The sequence below is a fragment of the Anopheles gambiae genome, chromosome 2 (assembly GCF_943734735.2).
Source record: "Anopheles gambiae chromosome 2, idAnoGambNW_F1_1, whole genome shotgun sequence".
Taxonomy (NCBI): Eukaryota; Metazoa; Arthropoda; class Insecta; order Diptera; family Culicidae; genus Anopheles; species Anopheles gambiae.
In genome coordinates, this window is record NC_064601.1 from 112594286 (window position 1) to 112617384 (window position 23099).

Genomic DNA, 23099 nt, shown 5'->3' on the forward strand with positions numbered 1-23099 from the left:
AGGAGGGGGCGGTTTTAGTCATTTTATGAATTATTTGATATGATTCTGACTGAATATAACTGTTTTAAACCTTTTGAAATAGTTTTGAACATTCGATCAAAACGGAAATTATTTGGCAATTTGCAATTGATGTGTCAAATCAGTACAATTTGCTCAAAGAATTGTCAAATTTAGAAAACCGCGTGTCTCCGAATCCGCGTATAAGAGGTACCGTGTATCTCGGGGACCGCCTGTAGTTGAATTTGTTTATTTGGTGATCTTTCATTTGAATAATTTTGAATCAAAAACATTATTCGTTTCAATCTTAACCACCCTATGTGGATTTAATCAACCACCCAGTATGTACGTAGGCCAGGTTTTCTCGAGCTCGCCAATGCTCCAAATAGGTGCGATTTGCCTTCGCTGGCGAGCGTTTTTGAAAGGCGTTGCGAGGGGTATTGAGGGTTCAAAATGGCTACCCACCCAAACAATCTCACGCTGGTGTGCGATTGTGTTGGAGGACAAAATTAAATGGCCAAAAAAATTAATACACTCCACCACTTCCTCCCTCTCTCTGGTTGACACTACATTGCATATGTGTCTGGTCTGGTGACGACGATTGAATGTGCCAAGATGAAATATTTTTTTATCAATTTGCGAAATAAATTACTTATTTAACAAAGTTTAAGCAAAATTAAATACAAAACTCGTTTCTCGACACGAGTTTTCTAGCAAGTCCACCAGAAAAAAAAGGAAAAATAATCGGTTCGCGCTACCGCGAAAATCTCTACAATACCGAAGTTGCGAAGAAACAGCAGGCGCAGAAAATTTGACAGTTCAACTGTTCTACAACTGTTGTAAACAAGGCGCGAATTTCGCGGTACCGCGACGATCTCGGTTCGTGTATTTCTAGCCTCATTTTGAAACGATCGACTCTAGGCAAGTGAAGGAAGGGTAGCGAAAATGAGCGAGATGCGGCGATATTTCTAACGTCAAAAAGCCTCACCATGTTGTACGGGAGCAAATTGATCAATAACAAATCGGATGTTGTCAAACAATGCGCAAAAAAATGCGAAATATTAATAAAAACTGCACTTTAAATAGGAGAACACACTAAAATTATTACAAACATTGATTAGCGAACGAGCAATATTCAAATAACACGTGCAATAGGGTATAGTAAAGCAAAGAACGCGTGCAGCTGACCAGTGCAAACAACACACGCGCGGGGGCTGAAACGCACCGGGCAGGGGAGGATGACCGCCGCAGTCGTCGGCAGCAAGCGAACGAAGTAGGCAACGGTTGTTATTCGGTCGGTCGGTCGGTTTCGCGGCAGGCCGCAAGGTAGCACAGCCAGTGCAGTAGCAGCAGTTGGGTCGCAAACACACTTTCGCTTCTCCTCCAAGCGCGCGCGCGAGCGCCGAACGAACAAAACGGCCTGCCCAGAGCGTAACGATATTTTTTATTCTATTTCCACAACCCCGTGTGACGCCCCGCGTATGTGTGTGTGATGATAAGCAATGGTTAGTGGCGACGGGGTAATTGGCGACGCGCATTCTGCGTGCACAATTTAACCAAAATAAAGGGCACGAGATTTGTGTGGTGTGCATGCGTGTGTGTGTGTGTGTGCGAAGAGAGGAAGAGAGAGTAGTACTGGTTGGGTGTACAGGGTTTGCAGGTCATCCCCTGCGAGGGCGAATGTTTTGCCAGTGAAAATGCGTAAAAACACACCGAGTGTGTGCCGAAATCCCACATCACAATAAACACACACACAGGCACACTCGGATGCACAGGAACCAGAGAGGGAGAGCGAGAGGCATCGTGACGTCGACCATATTGAAAGATTTTCATCCCCTCGGGGGGCGTTCGGTGCTGAAAACAACACCCCAGAGCAAGCCATGAAATTTGTATTTGAAGCGCGCGCGACAGTGCAAAATGGAAAATCGGCTCGCAGTGTGTGTGTGTGTGTTTGTGTGCTGTTGTGACGACGTTAATTTGGTGTTAATTTAACGCATACCCAGTGAACGGGAGTGGCGATCCTACTAACGGAGTGTGTGCGTAGCTGCCCTTACGATTGCCCGAACGCGGTGAAAATGCATGTGTGAGGGGATTGACAGGGCAGCAATGTAAAATCGAGCACACACAGTAATCTAGAAGCTTGCAAAGAATCTAACATGTGTGTGTATGTGTGTTTTGTGCTTATCGATTTTGGTCGAAGGTGCGTGTGCTGTGTTTGCCCGTGTGTGTCTCAATCCAGGGGGTGAAGGGAGAGGGCATCACGTTTTTCGTCTGCGCACATACAAACACGCACCGCCTACTGTGCATGCGAAGCCTCTGTGTCCCGTGTGCGAATGTATGTGAAAGTACGGAACTGACATTTTAGAGCGAGCGAGCGAGCGAGCGAGAGAGCTAGAGAGAGGAGAAAGCAAACAAAAACAATAGGGCCGCGCTGTCGCTGCAAAAACCAAAACACAACACAGCAGCACTTTTTCGCACCAAACAGACCAATTTCACTGTTTCTTTGGATGTGTGTGTGTGGTTCCTCTTTTTTTTGTGGGTTTTCCGGATCGTGAGAATCTCGGTTCGGGGGGGATGTGGTCACCCCACCGGGTGTTTTATGTAATACACAGATTCTGCCCGCAATCACAACCGCGCCCCACAAAAGACGTGAAGAAAAACAAACGCACCGAAACGTCCCTTAATTGTGTTAATTAAGCCCCGCTCTCTTGCACATATCACCATGCGAGTGTGAACCTCAAACCTCCTCCTCTTGAATGTAGTGTTTCCCAACAATTTCCTTTCCAGCCGTGTTTCTGACAGCAGCTTTTTAAAGCGTTTCGCGAAAATACGCCACCAGCAGCAGAACAGCACACGAGCCAAGCAGGCGGCGGCAGTAGGCGAGATGCTGTGAGATGGCGCTAGGATAGTTTCACACGTTGTGTGCGTGCTTGCCACTGTGTGTGTTTGTGTATGTACAGTAATGGAGGTGTTCTAAAAATATAAGGCAAACAGTTTTGTCTGATTTCGGTGTCGTGAGTGCGTGCGTGCAAGCAAGAGAGAGAGACACCCTCAAAGAGGGGGAGTATCTCGAGTGAAGAAAATCGATCTATCACCACGCAACGACCCTGGGCGTTGTTTGTTGACCATTGTTGCCATTGATAATTAGTGGTGGTGGTGGTGAAGGTGGTGGTGATGGTCAGTAGCGGCGTTTGAAGGGCATTCGAAGGTACTGGTGGAGACTGCCCTTCTGGAAAGGAGCAACCGATTGCAACGGTCGCAGTAGATCAGCGCGATCAAACACACCATCCTCCTGACGCCGAGTGGTGAAGAAGCAAAATTACCTCAACCCTTAGTAGCAAAAGCAACAACCACGAACAAGATGTCGATATCGAACGGGAAAACCTCTTCCGACATCGAGAATGTAGACTGGAACTCGTCCGGGATGTTGACCCACACCAGGTAAGCGGGTCGGAAATCAGGTTGCTAATACGATGTTCCCCTTTTTCCTATAGGATCGTGCTACGGGAACCGGTTCCAATAGGAGGGCCCTGTGTGTTGTAGTGCCATTGGGTTCGTCGCCAATGTTTTTGCTGTTTATTTGCTCACGAGGCCGTTATTTCGCATAGACACAAATACCCCGACCGCACGGACACATTAGCGGTTTTCTGGAGAGCAGACACACACACACACACTGCACTGGAACCAGTTGCTATTGCCAACCATCCTTTTCGCTCGGTTCGGTTAGATACAGGGTTTCCCACGATTTATTGGTTGGTTCCCACGATTTATTGGTGCGTTCCCACGATTTTTTGGTCATTTCCCATAATTTTTTGGTAGCAACCCACGATTTATTGGTCGGTTCCCAAATATTATTGGTCGGTTCCCAAATATTATTGGTCGTTTCCCAAATATTATTGGTCGGTTCCCAAATATAATATAATATAATACCGACCAATAATATTTGGGAAACGACCAATAATATTTGGGAACCGACCAATAATATTTGGGAACCGACCAATAAATCGTGGGTTGCTACCAAAAAATTATGGGAAATGACCAAAAAATCGTGGGAACGCACCAATAAATCGTGGGAACCAACCAATAAATCGTGGGAAACCCTGTAAGATCGTTGGACGGGGAAAAGGGTCCAAGCAGGCAATGCTAATCAAAGCTCTATCAAGGGAGCAATTACAGACAGGGAAAACACATTTCATCATTTACTGTTTGATAGCAATCGCAATGCAAAAGAAGAATGGTTCTCGCAACTGATAAGTCGCTGCAATTTTGCGGGCAGAAAATGACAATTTTTGTGTGGAAATTGCCATGAATGATTTATTTTTAAACTTTTATCGGAGATGAAATTGCTATGAAAAGCTGCATGCCTAGGACCTTGTGCATGATGTCACAAAACCACCCACAACCCACCGGGCCCTGTTGCCTTTCACCTTCAGCGCTTTTCACGCATAGTTTGTGTGCTTGTGATTAACCACCTAGACCACCACTGCTTTCGCCTACTTTCGCCTACTTTGTGTGTATATGCTGAAGGATACTTTTCCCTTCCGACGGACGGGGACACAACAAATAACAGCGCTGTCGTGCGATTTATGCATAGCTCTAATTAATCCGATCAAAGAACTGTCGGCTAATCCTGTCGGATTTACCAGCCCACGGAACAACCACCACCAACACTGCAACAAATTACAAAGCTGATTCGGTGTAAATTTATTCCCCATACCACCACCATTCGTTGGCGGGCGTTGAGATGAATCTCGTTTGTTGGGATAAAAAAAGGGAAATAAAAGAAACGGTGCACCGTTTCGGTTCATTGGCCGCGCGTATGCTGCCCACACTTGTTGTTGTTGTGCATCGGCGCGAATGTGAATGAACGTGACCCACGCAAAAGACGAAAGTGCAAAACACAGCCGTGTGTCGTCGTGCACAATCTGCACTCGCACCACGTGGTGTGGAGGGGAGACACAAGTTTCTTGCTCGTGCTGGGAGCACAACAACAACAGCAGCAGTATGGGTACAAAGGCAGGCCATGCTGAAGCAGTTGAAGGTGCGCGATGCTTGCGCCTTCAGCGACGAACCTTCCCTCACCTCCCTCCCATTAAAACCCAAAGTACTCTTACGATGGTTTGCGCCGTTTGTGAGAAGAGAAGAAGGGGGAGAGATGCACACAAAGGGGTAATTATTTGTAGTTGCCGCTGGTCGAGCTTTTCGGCCGCTACTAACGAGCCTCTCCTTAGCTGACCCTTGAGGTGTGTGCTGTAAGGCGAAGAGGAGAGCCCTGTGGCGGTGTGCTTTCTTCTCAACTATAAACGCACGCGCGGTCGCGCACGCCGTTTGGATGCGTTTCGATATGCGTGTGAAGGTTTCTCGTGCCGCTGCCTGCTGCTGCTGCTACTTCTAATGAAATGTTTTCACCCTGACAAATTAGCGAAGGTGAGAGGAATGAGATGAGAAGGACGCTAACGACGTGCGTGTGCGAGCAGATGAGAGCAATTTAAAAGGTTAAACTGTGTTTGCCTCCCACCCCCCTCTCGCCTGCTGCATACATTAGCATATCTTATTGGCGAGGCTATGATCGGACAGAGCAGTTGCAGTTTTATTAGAATCATGTTATATCTAGGGTAAACATTCTATGGAAAAATGTCCTTAACAGAGGGAAAAGCTCATAAACGATCTACCGTTTGACTTTTTGATGACCTTCCCTGCTGTTAAGCTCCTCCTCATTCTTACCCTCCTTGTGGGATACTTTCCTCGGCGTTGACCTTACTGTGTGCGTGTAAGTAGCGGTTGACAACGCGCTCTAAAAACGTCACCAGCCACATAATCATGCCATGCAAACTGCCATTAAAAAGAGGAGAAGATGCTGTAACATGTTAAGCTGCTTTCGTTTTGGCTCTACAAACACTGTTCTTTCACTGTCGTCCTGCGTCCTTGGTGGCATTGGGAGCAAGCAACGGGAAGAGCTAAAATGCGAACGATAGCTTTTCTTTCCCCTTTCTCCGAAGAAAAAAAAAACTCTGTCCTCCCTTGCACACCACAACACGCGTTGCAGCACACTTGCATCCAATTTGTTCGATCTTGCGACGTTCTCTGATGCAACGGCAACGACAGTTTTCCAGCTGCAGTTTTCCACACACAAAGAGACGAAGCGGGTGGGATACTAGTGATGGGAGCATGGAATCAGAGAGAGATTCCGATTTCGGAGCCAATTCTGGAGCCGATTCCGGAACCGATTCCGAAATCGATTCCGAAGCTGTTTCCGGAACTAATTCCGGGGTTGTCTCCGGAGCCGATTCCGGAGTCGACTCTGAATCTAGAATCAATTCCGAAATTGGAATCGGCTCCAGAATCGGCTCTGCAATTTGCTATGGAAAAAGAATCAGAATTGGAATTGACTCCAGACTTGGAAAGAGCTCAGGATTGAGACTCAGTTCTTGAATTGAAATAAGAAGTTTCAGAAGCTAAACTCAGTCCGGGAATCTCCATGAGAATCGATCGTTTACAATTGAATTTGGATTCTTCGCGGATATCAATACGTAGCATCATTGGACCCAAAGGTCTATTCTTATGAAGAAACCGAAACGGATTCCAATTTCGAAACTGATTCTAATTCCGAAACCAAATCCGATTCCGGAGCCGATTTCAATGACGGGCCCGATTCCGATGCTGGAACCGATTATGATTCCGAAGTCGATTTCTGAGCTAATTACGGAGCTGATTCCGAAACCAGTTCCGGTGCCAATTCCAAAACCAGTTCCGGAGTCGATTCCGAAATTGATTCCAGAACCAGTTCCGGAACTGATTCCAGAAGCAGTATCGGAGCCGATTCCAAAACCAGTTCCGGAGTCGATTCCGGAGTCAATTCCAGAAATTGATTCCGAAGCTACTAACCGGAATTGATTCCAGCAAAAACATTGGAGCTTGCCAGAATCGATTCCGACGATAACTTCATTTTTCCCCATCACTAGTGGATTCCCTCTGGGAAAGGATGGGAAAAGGGGGGGGGGGGGGGTGAGTCATAAAACCCCTCTCCCTCTCCTGCCTCCCGATGGTATCGATCGTACCGACAGTTTGTTGAGCGCATATTTGCACACACACACACACCCTCCCACCGGTAGCACCGATGCCCGCCTCGCCTCCTTCCTTTGTGGCCGATGTCCAGCATTTCAGAATGTCGGGAAATTGTCACAGCGTAAAACACCTGCTACCATCATCGGTCGCTTCGACCTCTAAACCCCACCACCACCCACCCCCAACGGATGGAGCCGGGGGGGGGGGGGAGGACAAATATCTGGGAATGGTTGAGATTCATTCTGAGCTGTTGCGTTAGTGCGGCTGCTGCTGCTGCTGCCAGATGTGGCAAGAACGTGCTCCGATACAATATTAAATTACCTTCCCTTCGTTCCCCCCCCTTCCTCCCCTTCCTCGGTACACTGGCCGCTGGTACGCAAATAAATGCACGTGCAGCAGCAGCAGCCTGTGTGTGCATTCTGCGCTGGAAACTGGAACACGGCGGTCTTGTTTCTCTCTCTCGGCATTGCTGCAGGCTCAGGTGATGACACACACATGGTGTGATCCCGGTGGTAATGGGGGACACATTAAACACGGAGAAGAGGAGAAGGGGGGGACTATGTTATCAGTGCAAACGCGCAAACAAAAGCGCGCAATCGCCCCTTGAGCCAGTGCGGCGTGTCGCGTGGTCATTCACTGTTTTATCTTCTGCTTTCGGCGTCGGCCGTCGGACAACACACGCCGTTATGGCCTTTGTTTGTGAAGGCAGGGGAATGTGGGAGGGAGGGGGGGGTTGTGTAGTAGCGGGAATTAGGCCCAGCTTTAGACTTAATTTAGCTTCCGTTCTCGGAAGCACAAACACACAGGTTGGCCAATGATAATGAGCTTATCATATAAAAAAGGTGGAGGGGGGCGGGGAGATTACATAGCATCTGACACTCCGAGGACAACACACACCGAAGGAAAGCGAAATGGTTTCCAGGGGGAGTAGTTCTTCCCACCCCGTGCATTGTTATCTAATTAAGCACATTATCAATGAAACGGTACGAGGGCCTTTTGATAAGAAGGTGAGAAAGAGTTCAATGGTAATGAATTGTATCACTCTTTAGAGCTCACAATAAGCGAGGTTTTGAAGTACTATTCGTGTTGTATTTTTTATTCCGATTTTTTTTTTTTGGTACTAATTCCACACTTGTCGAACGTGTGTGCTCATGCGTGACATTAACGATGGAATTCAATGTTTTTATTATTTTATTTTTCAACTCTTCAAGCACGACAAACCCGTTAAACTCTCTTCCAGAGCTACTGCAACCACTACTATTGGGTGCAATAATTTCCTGCAGGTTACTATGCAATCGCACAAGTTGCATTTTGCTGCCTCGGTTTCGCTTTTACATCATCTTTCAGGCAGGGTTAGGACCGCCCGGGTTCGTCGCCACTTTTGCAATGTTTCAAGTACCACAGCCTCTTTACTTAACAAACATCCACCGCCACCGCCCCCCTTCCACCCAAATGCTGATGCAACTAATGCCCACTAATGCACATTTTTCTCAAGTAGCCACCAGTTTCACCGAGCGTTGTTCGTCGCCCGGGTTCGTCGTCAACCCCCGGACAACTCGTGTTCGGTCGCTCGGGGAAAAGAAGCGAACGAACGTGTAAGCTCCCCATTCGGGTGGGCATTGGTTGAGAAAAGCTTATTCCGGAGATGATAAAAGCAGAAATTAAAGTGCTTTTAAAAGGGAAAACAGTCGTTTTTCCGGTACTAATTTTTCCATAATTTTCTCTCATAATTTGCATCCCAAAAAAGGAACGTTTATGCAGCCAATTGTGTGCAGCTTTGTTGTTGTTTTTGTTTCGTGTCACACACACACACACACACACACACACATGGGCACTAATTCCTCACAAATTGAAAAATGATTATTGCCGCTTGTTAAATTGTGTGTAATATTGCTCCCGGGGGGTGGAGATGGGTTGGAGTGCGCCTCCCGTAATGGGGTGTTGTTGCTCATTAGAACTTTTTTTTTCTTATGACTCAATGCGAGACCGGTAGGGAGGTACCAAACACTTGACTTGAAGCCATTCGCTCCCGGAGTAGTGGGTGGGTGTTGCACGATCTTCTCTGACGTCAACTAACAACGCCCCGGCCCGGTGGATTGCACAAATGCGAGTTGTCTGCTACCGATAATAGTTTCTCCAGTGGCGCGCGCTGTGGCTTTGTTTCTCTACTTTTAGAACTGGTTTGTATGAGATGAGCGGCTTCTCCCGTGTGTGTGTATTTATCGAAGTTTCCAGCGCAACGACTCACCTTTTTTTATTTGTTTTTGTTTTTTTTAGAGCGAAGATCGAGACGCGCAAAGTAGCGCGATAGATACATTAGGAAAAGACCGGTTCAGTTCAGCAAAAGCAGCACCCGCTGACGCCGCCCATATTAGACGACGAACCGCGCGGTTTAACCTTCGAGTACAGTACGGTGGTGAGCGCGCGCGCGGGCTGCTCTATTGCGCAACAGAGCCTCCTGCGTTGGGTTTGAGATCGCGATCGCGAATTTGTCGCGGTCGCGCTTTACTGGTCAGGCCCGGGGCCCGGCGTAGGTGTGAAAACACCCTCAAAGGGCTTGGCTTGGTGTGCAGGGCACGGTTGGACGGGCCGGACGGACGGTCCGGTTATTGTTTTAGGGGTCTGAAAAGGGAAAGCGGGCGTGGTGCGCTGGGCCTGGGCTTGGACGATGCTGCAATCACGCTTCTTGGCACAAGGTCGGTCGGTCCATCATAAAGCTCACCGGTGCATGTCTCCCAGCTGGGGGCTTTTTTTTTTTTGGTCTGTGTGTGATTATTTTCCTTGGCGAAAATTAGCATAAAGGTTGATCGGGTCGGTTCCGAGCCATAAACAAAACGTGCTGCCAATTTTCCACTCCTCTCTCCAAGGTACCTCTCACGAACAACCGTAAAGTTTCAACCTGAAAGGCGGCATGCCAGCGTAAATTGTTATGGCCCTTTATTGGCCACTTCCTTTCCGCGTAAAAACGTTAGAAGCTTATCTTTTTCGAGTTCTTCTCCCCTGTTGTGAGCTTTTTTTCAGCTCCGTTACGTCCGGTCCGGCTCATCTGTCGCACGCGGTGCAATTTTCAAGCCCCGAAAAGCGATCCAACGAAGAGGCGAAAAAGGCAGAAGCGAACCTAACAAAACATAAAGAAAGAGAGAAGAGAAGGAGAAACCATAAATTGTGCTGCTGCTGCTGCTGCTGCTTTACACCAATTTCCAAGGTCAAGGTTCCGGCCTATGGCTGATTGCACTACCGTTCGAGAGTGGCAGTGTGGCCGCGCAGATTGTAACGCGAAGAACTTTCACCATTCGCTCGTTCGTCCGTACGCCGCACTTTATATATTAAACCTGTTCCGATGGGTTTTCTTTAGTTTCCGGTCTTTTTGTTTCAAAAGAGAGAGAGATAGAAAAAAAGGTTCCTCGCTTGTGGCCAAGAAGCACAGAAAAAAAGGTTAAGAGACGAATTATTGTAGCATTACACATCGATGTCTCTTTGCTCTTCTTTGTGGTTGTAGAAGTACACTTCAAGAGTGTTCTCTTTGTTGGCTCTCTCCCTCTCTCTCTCTCTTTGTAGATGTAAACCACCCAGACCTAAGACACGGACAGTGAAGGTGAATTTTCTTTTTGGAGGGCAAACTCGAATGCACCACCAGCAGGGCATACAAACAAAGAGCGCGTCAGTGTGAAGAAAAACTGTTGTCCTCTGGCTGGACATGAATTCCTGCCCTCAGTCAGAGTCCCTACATCGAGCACGTGGCGGCGTTCCAAAGCGATCCAAAATGGGTGTCCGTCCAATTACCCGCTCGAGAGGTGACCGGCGGTGGCCTCGGCGTCTGTTTTTTTGGAGTGCACTAACCGCCTTAGCTTGTGATACTACAGCACACTCTGTGGGCGATAAAAAGGTCAAGTGCAGCTCAAGGGATTTTTTGGTTCGATTACCCGCCACCATACTTGGAGCAAATGGGGCCCATAAATTTGGATTTCGCTCTCTCGCTCTCTTTATGACTCGATGGCACTTTGTTCTGCGATTGAAAAGTAATTGCATGGACAATGCGAGATCAAGAAGGTGGTCCGACAACTTCACTCTTTTGAAGCCTTTTTGTGTATGAAGACAACATTCACTTACAGGCAACTTCATCCTCATCATCGTCCCCCGTTAAGGAGCAACAAACTTGTAATACAAACCAAACTGCTGGCCTGCCTGGTGGCATTTGTGATTGTGAGGAACTTTCGAAAAAGCAGCGTTTATCCCACCCGCCGCCGCTGTAAAGAACAACGAACCTGGGAAGAGGTGTGCATTGTCAACTTCCGGACAGAATGTGTGTACCGAAGAGAGAGGGAGATTGCATCCACCAGCCAGGGCTGCGATGGCCCTTCTTTTAGGTATGCGGCTCACGTCGTCTCGAACGGTGTTCTCTGATACGATCGACCGGTTGACCATGAAGCAGGGCCACGCAGTTCGTACGCGGAAGCATACGGCGTTGTGAGCCCTCTGCGCTTGTTTGTGTGTGGTGGAGCCGGCGCCGCCGCATCACCAGACAGCCGTGCGCTACGCATCGTTGATTTGATTTTAATCCATCCCCCCACGGGAGGAGGAGAAGGAGGAGAAGAAGGGTACATTGCATTCATCATCATCATTGATGCTGCTCAAATAACGCTTGTTCTTGTTCTGTTGTATACCCTTTTTTAGAGTCCGGAGGAGGAAGCCCCAACCTTGGTTCTGACACACGAGCGAGATGTTCCGATTTAAATCCAAACTTGGATTCATTTATCACCCGCTTCATTTCGTTTGCCGGCGGTGCTACTGATGATTAAAGACTATTGACCAAACGGGACGCAAAGTCACACAGGCATCAAGGACATCAATTGCGATTAATGCGCGATTCCCGCCAAATCGCGCAAGCTCCGAACTGTGGACGCGGAAAATTGCGCCGTTTTGCGCATCGCCGTGCGGTGGATTTTCACACCCACCCCCAGATGATGATGATGCATCCAATCGAGTCCGTCCATGCCAATCCAATACGTATAAATTCTGCTGACGTGCGTCTAACGCGCAACGTGCGTCACGGCAGGTGGTTTGTTGGAGTCTCTCACGCCTTACGCGGCTGTTGTTGCACGGGGGCTAGTCCGGCATTTAATAGTCCAAGGTCTTTTCCCCATCATTACCATCATCATCATTGGGTGGGTGGTGGATGGTTGGTCATCAATTTTCCTCGCCATGCCTCCTGCGCCACGTGACACCACCGCGCGCGGTGTGTGAACTATGTTTGGCAGACGCCTGCCAGTGCGTGTCGTCGCGGTAGCGATTGCATATATTTAAGATATGCAAATGGGAAGGCGTGTAAAATTGCTACCACTTTGAGCAAAAAACAAAAACTCTGTGACGCGATTTAAGAGTAAAATATTACGTGTTGAGTTTTACATGCCAGCCGAGAGTAGAAGCTGTCTAATAATTTAACGAATTGCCATGAATGACTTGAATGTCCTCCAGCATTTTTGGGATATTAAAAGAAAATAACTATCCCTTCGAACCCAATACCGGGGTCTCTCTGTGGCCGCCCGCACCGAGATAAATTGATTAGAGAAATGCTCGATCGATATTACTACCCTCGCGGCCATTATTGGGTGGAAAACGGTCCGGCCACTCGGCTTATTTATATTTCATCGGTTAATGTATTGACATATTACTGAGCGCGTATGCGCGCTTTCCGGACAGCCAGCACACCACATACGCACCACGAAAGTTGTTGCGCAGAGTCCCCCCTCCAGATCTACACCCAGGAATTGGAAATGTCAAGTTGTCACCCCGCCGGTTTCGGAATGGGGTGGAAATTACTTTGGGAAACTATTTTGCCCTCAATTACACACACTGTGTCCGAGGGGTGGGTGGTAATATGCGGAGGTGAGGTTAATGAGAACACCAAAATCCATAATTCCCCGCCGATACGGTTCAACGGCTCACCTCACCGGTCGGGAAATACTTGAATTGGAGTGCTCTAAAGGTCGTCCGTGACGATAGCGGGGCCACTTGCAAGAGTTTTACACATCGTTGCTATGGGAAGAAATTCGACGATTGTCCCAATTCGATGACGTACTGATGTGTGGCAAATTCAAGCAAATTTCCTTATGACAGCACAGACACACTCACACCCGCCTGTAATCGTTGTGCCAAGGTGTAGAGATCTTTTCCGAGGAGAAGGTATAACATGATGATGGATGTCTCCGTCTCACTCTCACACGTTTGAAAGCCACTTCAGTGGAAAGGCGTTTTTTTGTGTAAATTTGACACGCCTCGGGATCTGATTCGCATGAAAATGGCGGCTTTTTTTTTACATACAGCTCCCGTATGTGTGTGTGTGGGTGTCTTCATATTCGCCCATGGGAAGCTTCTTGCATAGCGAAGAGCTGCTAATGGAAGCTGAAATAAAAGTGTCTGGAAAAGTTCAGAAATCCTTGCGCTATGTCCTGCCGGTGGATTAACAATTATCTGAAAAAGTTCGAGAAGGAGTACGGGCAGAACGACGCCTGGAAGGACTACGATCCCGATTCGATCGACGTGACGTACAGGGACATTCTCCCAAGCAAGGAAGTTCCTGACAACAGGATGGAGCCGCAGTACTCGGCGTTGGAGTTGGATCAGACCCGCGAAGCTTTCAAACGGTACGAGCGTATGGTCGCGTCGGCGAAGAAGGAGCGACATTATCGCCGCTCGCGGAACTTCCTGTGGCGGCAGCTCGGGGCCGAGGTGCTGCGCAAAACGGACCATCCAACGCACAAGCTCATTCTGCACAGGGCAGTGAAGCAGGTGAAGCTGTTGAAGTGCAAAGAAGCGGAACTTGCGCGCAGTCTTGAGCTTTGCCGGAACGAAAATGCAGAGTACAAGGCACGAGTGGCGGATTTGCTGGAGGAACTGCAAGGGGAATTGCGCAAGCACTGATTAGAGGAGCGGAGAAGCGTTACAGTGAGGCCGTGTTATTTGAGAATCGTTTTATGTTTGTTACATGATTTACAACACGAATGTCTTTTGCTACAAATATAGAACTCGGAGATGTTGTGGTCCCTCCTCCCTACGGAGCGCGTTTGTGTAACTTCCTTTCGCTACAAACCGATGGCGCAATTCAAATGCAATTCCAGTGCGCAATAGTCGGCGTTGTTGGTCGTGCGCGCTTTAAGATGCACACCACGTCCCCACACGGTCGAACATTCCAGGTCCTCCCTCCTCCTCGGTAGAGGGTATAAAACTGGAACCCCGCGCAACGATTGCGCATCGAATCCGATCCGAATCGGATATAATACCGGGTGTGTAAACCCGCATCAACGTCGTCGCCTGCTGAATTTTGCAATTTCGTACCCGGGCTGACCGGCTTGGTTGGTGATAAATTTAGCAACTTACGGCCACCCCCCAGCTGCAGATGACGATTTGGTCCGAAGCCACTCCAACCTCTGGGGCACCGATCTGGTACAACCGGTTCGTTCCCTTTCCTAATAAGCGCTGCTGTTTCATGCTTAAGCGTTTTAATGCGTTGTGTGCAAAAAAAAGAGCACGCCGTTAGGAGATTGCGCTAAGCAAGAAGGCGAACATCTCGATCCTCCGTGCCGAGTTGCGTGAGTCAGTTAGAAATAATCGATTGCCTCGTTTCTGAATTATTCTAGTCTAGCTGACAGACAGAGAGAGAAAAAAAATGTCAGTCGCCCGGGTGACACAAATGTATGTGACTTCAGCTCTGAGGGAAGTCGGAAAGACTGATTACTTATCACTCGGACCAGGGTTTAGGGTTGGGGAGCATTCGTTCCAATCCCGGAAAGTAACTGCACCGACTATCACGCAAGCCACGACGGCACTTTATGTGTTGAATGGCATCAAAACACAAAGCAGCAATGTGTTCGTGGAGTGTGTATGTGTGTTTGTTTAATTACCATCGGAATCCAAAACCGGCGCTCCATTTCCTGATTTAGCGCCCGGTTAGAACGGTGCATTAATAATCATAATTGATTTTTCTTCTAGATCATCGCCACCATCAATCACTATCTTATCGGGAATGTTTTCTAGACATACTTCACACCACACCACACAACCGTGTGTTGCACTCTGTTCTTGTTGCACTTCGTCAGGCTACTTTGATAAGGGGTACACACTCTCCTCTCTGCTAGGCGACGCACGCATAAGCGAGCTGCCCGGGTTTTGTTCCGCGTCTAAATAGTCGGTCAAAGCGACCCAACGATGAGGAGCAGAGTAGGCGCGTGCTCCGATGACTTCCGTGAGTGACCTCCCATCCGAGCGGCGGGTTCTTATCGCGCGCAGGGCGTCCTCCGTTTTTAGGACCCACCATCTCTCTCTTCACGACTTAATTCTGAACGCTATCGAGGGCAAAAATCACGTGCTCCTGGGTGATTTGGTTTACTTTTAGATCGTCCGATTACGTTCAACCCATTATGTGAGCGCTTTGAACTAGTTTGAAGTTCACTGCGGCTCAACTTTATGGATAGGTTCTTTTGAAAGAGATCCCTACGAAACTCTGAAGCTGCTGATTGGACAAGGATAGTGCTCCGAGAATATTACCTCCATGAAAGTAGATTAACTGCTAATAATAGGCCTCTGGATCTCATGTGTGTCCTACAGCCCGAATCCCGTACCGTCATCTGACAGCTCCCGGTTCCTAATTTCCAAAACTCATCCCGGACGTTCTAGTGGCGCTATAAAATTCTAAACCTTTCCGGGATTACGTACCGAGGAAAGTAACAACAGGAAATAGAACACTGTGATCCGATTTTGCAGTGGCCGGTAGCGCCAGGTTGTGAGGGTACTTTATCTACTTGCCTAGCTTTTTATTGCGACGGGCCCTGGGAAATAGGTCATCTCATCCTCACTACACACACAGTCATCCCAGTACAACAAAACAAAAACTGCTCCTGCGCTTGTTGGTGTGTGTGGGTAGGATGGATAATTAAATGGGATAACCACAAGGATAGAGGAGAACACCACAACCATGTCTATCTGTATGTGAGTGTTGGTTGGTGCTCCAATGATACCAAGACCTCAATCTACATGGAAGCGGGAGTTGTGTTTTTCCCCCAACCTCAAAAGCGTTGATGATTTATCATCCCTCTGCCGTGTTTCTGGAAGCTCCCCCCCATGCATATAGAGTGGACCCACTTTACTGTATGTGTGGATCTCTGGGAACGATGGCATCCTTGACACACTTTAACCCCACAGTTCCACAGACACTTTGGTTCTATCTCTCCCTCTCAAAGCTCCCGTGTTAGTAGTTGGATGAGGAATGATAATCCTCACTGGCGGGAGGCGGAAGTTTTCATTGCCAAAGCCCCGATTACCGATTTCTATCGCATCCTCGCCAACGGTGTGTGGAGGGGTGCTTTTTTTTCATTTTAGAATTCAGTCAGAGACACGCTTGCCGCAGCAAACACGCAACGTTATTATGCTCTGCGCGTGCTTTCCCTCCATTTCGGACACATGTGTGTGTCCATGCCAGTGCCAGTGGTAATGATGGTTTTATGGATATTTGTTCACGTGAGGCCACACACGCCACAATAGAGAAGAAGGACATATGGAGGAGGGAAATTAATTCGAATGCTTGATTCGGCTGATAAGTTAACCAGTGGGAACCAGCTTGAAAGAGGGGGCTCAACTGTGTACCTCAAATGTCCCTCCTATTTACACACACGGAACTAATCGAAATTTCTCCTTCCCTCTTTGTAGGTACGGTTCCACCAGCAGTCAGGTGTCGCAAAGCAGCGGCGACATTTGCCGCATCTGTCACTGCGAGTCCGACACACACAACCCACTGCTGACGCCCTGCTACTGCTCCGGAAGTCTAAAGTTCGTGCACCAGACCTGTCTGCAGCAGTGGCTGACGGCGTCGGAAACGAATTCCTGCGAGCTGTGCAAGTTCCCGTTCATCATGCACACGAAAATCAAACCATTCAACGAGGTAAGGGGAGAGGAGGAGGAGGAGGAGGAAGTGGATGTTGATGGGCGTCAGCGGACTTTGTCATGTCAGCGGAAAAACAGCGACGATGACACGGCAACACAGCACTTCGAAGGGCTTCGACGGTTCGATGGCTTTAATTTTCGGTTCACAACGCGGGGATCGAACTTTAATCGATTTTGCGAATGATTTTTGTGTTTTAGTAGCTTGAAGGTTCTTTAAAAGATGATTTGCACGTGTGCGTGTGTGCGCAGCAGACCTTCCAGCCAGCCTCCGTCAGGGCCAACGGCCCATCAACATGGGGCGAGTGTGTGGTGCTAACAGACAGATCAAACACGCTTGCTGTACGCATTTGCCAAGTCAATTTGCACCCGGTCACTAATACCGGCCCGCCTGTCGCTCGGACAAACACAGCAAGGGTCACAGAAACGCCGCACTTGTTTGTCGATGGCGGCCACCACTGCATCTCTGCAGTGTGTTTGTGCAGCCTTGCTCGGGGGAAGCGCATGAACCTTGAGGTTTGGCCAGAACAGCCGCGAGACACAAGAACTGGCGTCGGCCACGCGCTGAGCACAGTGAAGATGAGCACGCGGATGTGTGTGAGTGTGTGTGTGCGTTTGCATTACATTGACCTATATTTTCCCCGTCCAGTTGTACCGTTTCTTCCCCATTTGCCCGCTTCAAGGACCATCGGGGTTCTTTTTTGTGCGCAAATCAGCCCACGTGTGGTTGGGAAAACCGAGCAGCTGAGATATCCCGCCTGGTGCGATGTTGCTGCGGCTCTTTCTTCCCCATTTCACTCACTATGTAGCATTTTCTTTTGTATCCCTGTACGTGTGTGTGGGTTGGCTCTTATGGCAATAAATAACTCCCCGTTCCGGATCATTACAGTGTGTTGCTGGGAGATGGTTTTTGTTGTGTTTTCTTCTTTGCATAGTAGTAGGCTCTGGGGCTAGCAGGGAAAAGTTGCGCAAGCATTTTCTCCTTCCCCACGTCGCCCACGTTTTGACAAGACACACCGAGCCAAGCAAGTGCTGTGTGTCACACATTGCTGAGTGATTTTTTGAAGCGGTTGCCAACCATGCTGCTGCTTCCAGCTGTTTTCTTTGAGCAGCAAACCCATTCAAGAAGCAATCGGCTGGCCCTGCCGCCCACAGAGCAGCAAGCCCGGCGAACGTGATAAACAGTTGGTGCATTTTTAATGCCTTTCACTTACCATTTTCACTTGCGCGTTCTAGCGCGGTCCGCTGAAAAGGGTAGCCAAGCATCCAAGGTAGAACTCGTTAAGTGTGTCTGTGTGTGGCTGCTGTGCATCGAGAGAAATCATTGGATTTATCATCGTGTGTGTACCGTGCATTGGGTAGAAGAGACGCATCAGAAAACTCAGAAAGGTGGTTCCTTCGCTATTTTCGAACCGGAGCTCTAACGACTTGTACAGGCAGTGTGTAGCTTTATTATTTCATGTTGGTTTAGCTAGGGTCATATATGGCGCTACAACACACTCCACCGTGTGTGTACGCATCAAGGATGATGGATGAAGGGGAGAAGCAGCAGGCTGTTAGACAAACAACATCAAGATTGGAGCACGGCAAAGCGCACCATTAAATCGTGTCCCAAAAGAGCTGCTGCTAGTGTGATTGTTTTACAAGCACACAGGAAAAAAACGAATGGTTTATTGACACAGAGAGAGACGTACACACACAGGAGCACATGAGCTGGCAAAACGACAATTTTAACGGGTTTTGGCTGCAGGGTCGCTTTCGCGCCGGACCATGCGGGAGATTGTGGTGAAGTTCAAGTTCAAAGATCGATCCCAGTCCGGTCTCACGTGTCGTGACGAAGAATAATTATTGGGCAGTGGCGAGAAGGAGGAAGGAGGTTAAATTATACCTTCCTGGGTGGTTGGGTGTGATGAAGCGGTTTTATGCACCGAAAGAGGGGCTCGCTAATAAACGCGAGCGCCTTGCGTGTTGACATTTTATTCGAATTTCTCTGCTCGAAAACGCAGCGACGGGCGATGGAAAGGGAAATTAGATCAATCGGTCAACTTGAAACCAGTGTGTATCCTCTTGAAGCGGGAGCGTTGTTATAAATGATTTAAAATTCATTTCAAATGTAAATCATGCAGTCGTCGTCATTTGGAGCAAACGGAACGAGCAAAAAAGCGACAAAGACGAGCAATGCTAATGCCTCAACGACATTTTCGTAACGGCGCTGAAAAATGATTCGTTATAATTCTTTTCTCCCCGTGTGTTAATGTGTCTTTTTTCGCCTTCCTCTCTCTCTCTCCCTACAGTGGCGCAGCCTGGATATGTCCGGCGTGGAACGGCGCCGGCTGTGCTGCGCCGTGCTGTTCCACTGTGCCGCCGGCCTGTGCGTCATCTGGTCGCTCTGCGTGCTGATCGAGCGGGCGGCGGAAGAGGTACGGCGCGGACAGATCGGGTGGCCGTTCTGGACGAAGCTGATCGTGGTGACGGTGGGACTAACCGGTGGCGTCGTCTTCATGTACATCCAGTGCAAGCAGTACTTGAATCTGTGCAACCGTTGGCGTGCAAGAAATCGGTAAAATCTCCACCACATTCAATAGGACAAAGAGGACTGACATATGTTTTTTTCTCTTCATTTGCAGCATTTTGCTCATACAGAATGTGCCGGAAAAGGTCCACCCGCCCCAGTCGCCCCAGATGCCCCAGTTTCGGCGCGTCCAGACGGCAGCAACCTCGGGCCAACCGCTCGGCGGCGGCGGCGGTACGATGGGCATCAATGCGGTGAACAATGCGGTGACGGCGTCGGTGGCAGCGGCAGCAGCGGCCGCGGCCGCCGCCCGCCAATCGTCGTACGATCATCCGCTCGGTGCGGCCACGGTCAACGTCAGCCTGGGGGGCGGTGGACCGTCAACCGTCGGCGGCGGCAATCACTGCGAGCTGCAGCTGAACCAGCAGGGCCAGATCATTGCGGCCAACATCGAGAGCAACTCGATCGGGGGGTACGATCGCGACTGGACGCTGGACGACATCAGCCAGGTGTCGTTCAAGCCGTGCCTGCAGGGCAGCGGCAGCCTGACGCCGATGCCATTCCACGACTCGGTGCACAACATCTGCGAAACGACGACGGGCAGCGGAAGTGGCATCATGGTGATGAGTGCTACCTCGACGACGGCTGGCGGTGGTGGTGGTGGTGGCACTGCCACATCCTCCTCCACCATCACCACGAACGGTAACGGCAGCACGCATCGGTATTCCACCGTGTCGAGCTCGTCGAATCCGGGTGGGGCGGAACAGAACACGAACAGCGTCGGTAAATCGATCGCTGGCGGTGGTGGTGGTCCCGAGCTATCCCTGCTGACAAAGCTCAACAATGGAGCGACCGAGCGGAGTAGAAGCAACTCCCCGAACGTAGTGCCCCGTCCCGAGGCCGGCCCGACGCCCGGTGCGATGGGCCGGTACGTGAATTCGGCCATATTCCTCGAAAACCGTGATATTTTAAACGATCCCGCGCTGGGACCGACGGGCCATGACGAGCCGCCGGCGAGCAAGCTGTACCACCGACACTCGACCGTACTGAGTGGAGGTGGGGCAGCAGCAGCAGCAGCACTACCAGTCGGCATGGCTGCTGGGTTTAGCCGGGAGGAGGCGCTAGCCACCCAATCGGTAGCTACCGAACCGAGCAAATCGTACCGCCGCTACTCGGACACAAAGTTGCTGCAGAAGCAATCGCTCAGCTTCCCGCAGGAACCGCTCGCGCTGTGCGAGATCGGCACGCACACCAAAGACCAGCTGCTGCTCAATCCCAAAAGCATCATCTACGACATGACGAGCCTGCTCGGTCCGGCCGTCGACCTCAAGGACCCGCACCCGATCAATGCAGGCGGTTCGTCGTCCGATCGGACGCTACTGACCGGCGATGGGGCGGCAGGCAGCAGCAACGGTCGCCATCACCACAATCACCATCACCACAGCCACCATCACCATCATCCGCATCATCACCATCGGCACCATCACGGGGCGTACCATCATCATCCGCTTGCGGGGCAGGTCGATGGCGGCCGGCCGGCGGGCGCCGACGATTCCATCCAGCAGAATGCGCTCCAGACGACCGACATCCAGTTCGAAAGCGGCGCCCCGCTGGACGACGATGCGCTCGAGATGAACATACAGGAAATACTCGAGTACGATCAGCTCCAGCAGCAGCAGCAGCAACATTATTACGCACCGGACAAACACTCTCCTCGTGCGCTGGTGGAGCAGCGACTATCGCTCGAGAACATCCTGCAGTCGTCGTACCACGACGATCCGGGCGCGGTACCGGTCCGCCCGTACTACGACCACCACGTCCATTCGATGCTGTCGCTTAGTCTCGCCAGCAAAACGCCACCTCCTCATCCTCCTTCCACGCTCCTCAGCGGTGCGGCGGGCGTCGGTGGTAGCCACGTGGTGGCGCCGCCGCAGATCGTACCGGCGACACTGTCCACCGACTATCCGTACCCGCGCTCGACGATGGCCGGTACCGTCGTCGTGGCGGAAAGTCCCTATCAGCAGCAGCAGCAACAGATGCATCCGCAGCTGCAGCAGCAACGCTCACACTGCTGTGGTGAAACGGTGGACGCGTCACGTTTCGCCAGTGACAGCAACAAGCTGAAGCTGTTCAAATCCCTGCCCAATTTGAGCGCGAGCAGTGAAAATCTGCTCCCGTAGGGGCAAAACCGTTGCGCGGGGAGCAAATCAATTACTTCAAGCATGAGGCTGACCACCAACCAACAGGACGCTGCGGTGTAGTAGTAGTAGTAGCTGTGGGTTTAGTGTGTAGGAAAAATGAAGGCAAGGGGGTAAGGGAAGAAACGTAAAATATTTGTGATTGTTCGCTAGAGGTAAACCAAGCGCTGTAGATGATATTTTAGCAGGGTTTTAAGCATTAGTAAGTGATCGGGATGTGTGTGAGTGTGTATGAGTGACAGGATGTGCGGATTTATAGACTTGAGAAAAAAACGAACCCTTAGGAAGGAAACAGGAAGTTGCGATCGGAAGGAGTCGGAGCGTTTGTGAGCAAATAGTGTGTATGTATGTGTGCGTGCGTGCGTGTGAACTCTAGTGATAGGAAAACCGGCGCCAATTTCTCAACTTTCCCTGTTCTTCTTGTAACCCCTCTCTGTCTGTCTCTCTCTATCTATAGTAGTCACGTTTTAACCGACCGAACTTTGCCAAGGCCAATCTTAACTAGCAGCAAACAAACAATTCGCACTCCCTTCGACATATTTTAAACTTCCCCTCCGTTTGGGGATGTTGGGACTGATGGGACTGATAGGTATGGCCATCGGGAATGCTGGCAGACACTGGCTGGCTGTGGCTGGCTTCCACCCTGGTTGGATGTGTGCTGTTGGATTGTGTAGATAAAGTTAAACAAAACCACTACTAGCATTATTAGATGCAAAAAAACCAATCAAGTCAGTCGTAAATCTCTCTCTCCTTCTCTTACTGTGTCTCAATTTCAATTCAAACACAACAGCGCAGCGCAGAGAGAAGATTTGTAGGGAATTCTTGTGCCACGCGGGGGTCGTCCACGCGGGAGCAGGGGAAATGAAAATTGTGAATCGAATTTTAGCGAATTAACGTGTAGAAGCAGCAGCCAGTGTGTAGTCGCACACACTCACACTGATCGGTGTGTCGTTGTATGATGAGAAAAAGCCGGATTAAAAGAGGAAGGTATCGATCGGCACACACACGCGCGCACAAGCAGCAAGGCGGAGAAGCTTTGCTCCAATTCTTCTCCTCCCTCCCCCCTGCCTGTTATGTTGTGTCGGTCGGTAGTGATAGAAGCGCAAGGGACGTAAGCAAAGAAGCTTAGAATTTTAGACCCATCGGAGTTTTTTTTAAACTGAAATTCCCTTGTTTGTATAGCGTAATGCTGCGACATACACACACACACGGCATATGTATTGTGGTGTACATTTGATTCTTAGTGATAACACTGACTCAATGACTAACTGAGCAAATATGTTACTGTTTCATTTTACTATTTAAAGTGTCCAATACAATTCGAAAAGCAAAACTGGTTTTGTCTGTGTGTTCGTTTGGAATTTAAGAAAAACGGAAAGAAACAAAATAATATC

At 49.5% G+C, this 23099-nt stretch overlaps 1 protein-coding gene across 6 annotated transcripts; it reads left to right on the top strand.

Annotated features, from left to right (window-relative positions):
• The first annotated feature begins 1006 nt into the window (after positions 1–1006).
• On the top strand, positions 1007–23038 carry LOC1269942 (lateral signaling target protein 2 homolog). 6 transcript variants are annotated; one of them, XM_061642276.1, is made up of 5 exons: positions 1007–1153; positions 2785–3438; positions 16765–16996; positions 19290–19555; positions 19623–23038. In XM_061642276.1, the coding sequence occupies exons 2-5, from the start codon at positions 3359–3361 to the stop codon at positions 21685–21687; spliced, it is 2643 nt and encodes an 880-aa protein (XP_061498260.1). In that variant the 5' UTR covers positions 1007–1153; positions 2785–3358; the 3' UTR covers positions 21688–23038. The 6 variants fall into 6 exon arrangements, with proteins under 6 accessions (XP_061498260.1, XP_061498258.1, XP_061498259.1 ...); XM_061642274.1 differs by having other exon boundaries at positions 1153–1270; XM_061642275.1 differs by lacking the exon at positions 1007–1153 and adding an exon at positions 1188–1291.
• Positions 23039–23099: the final 61 nt, after the last annotated feature.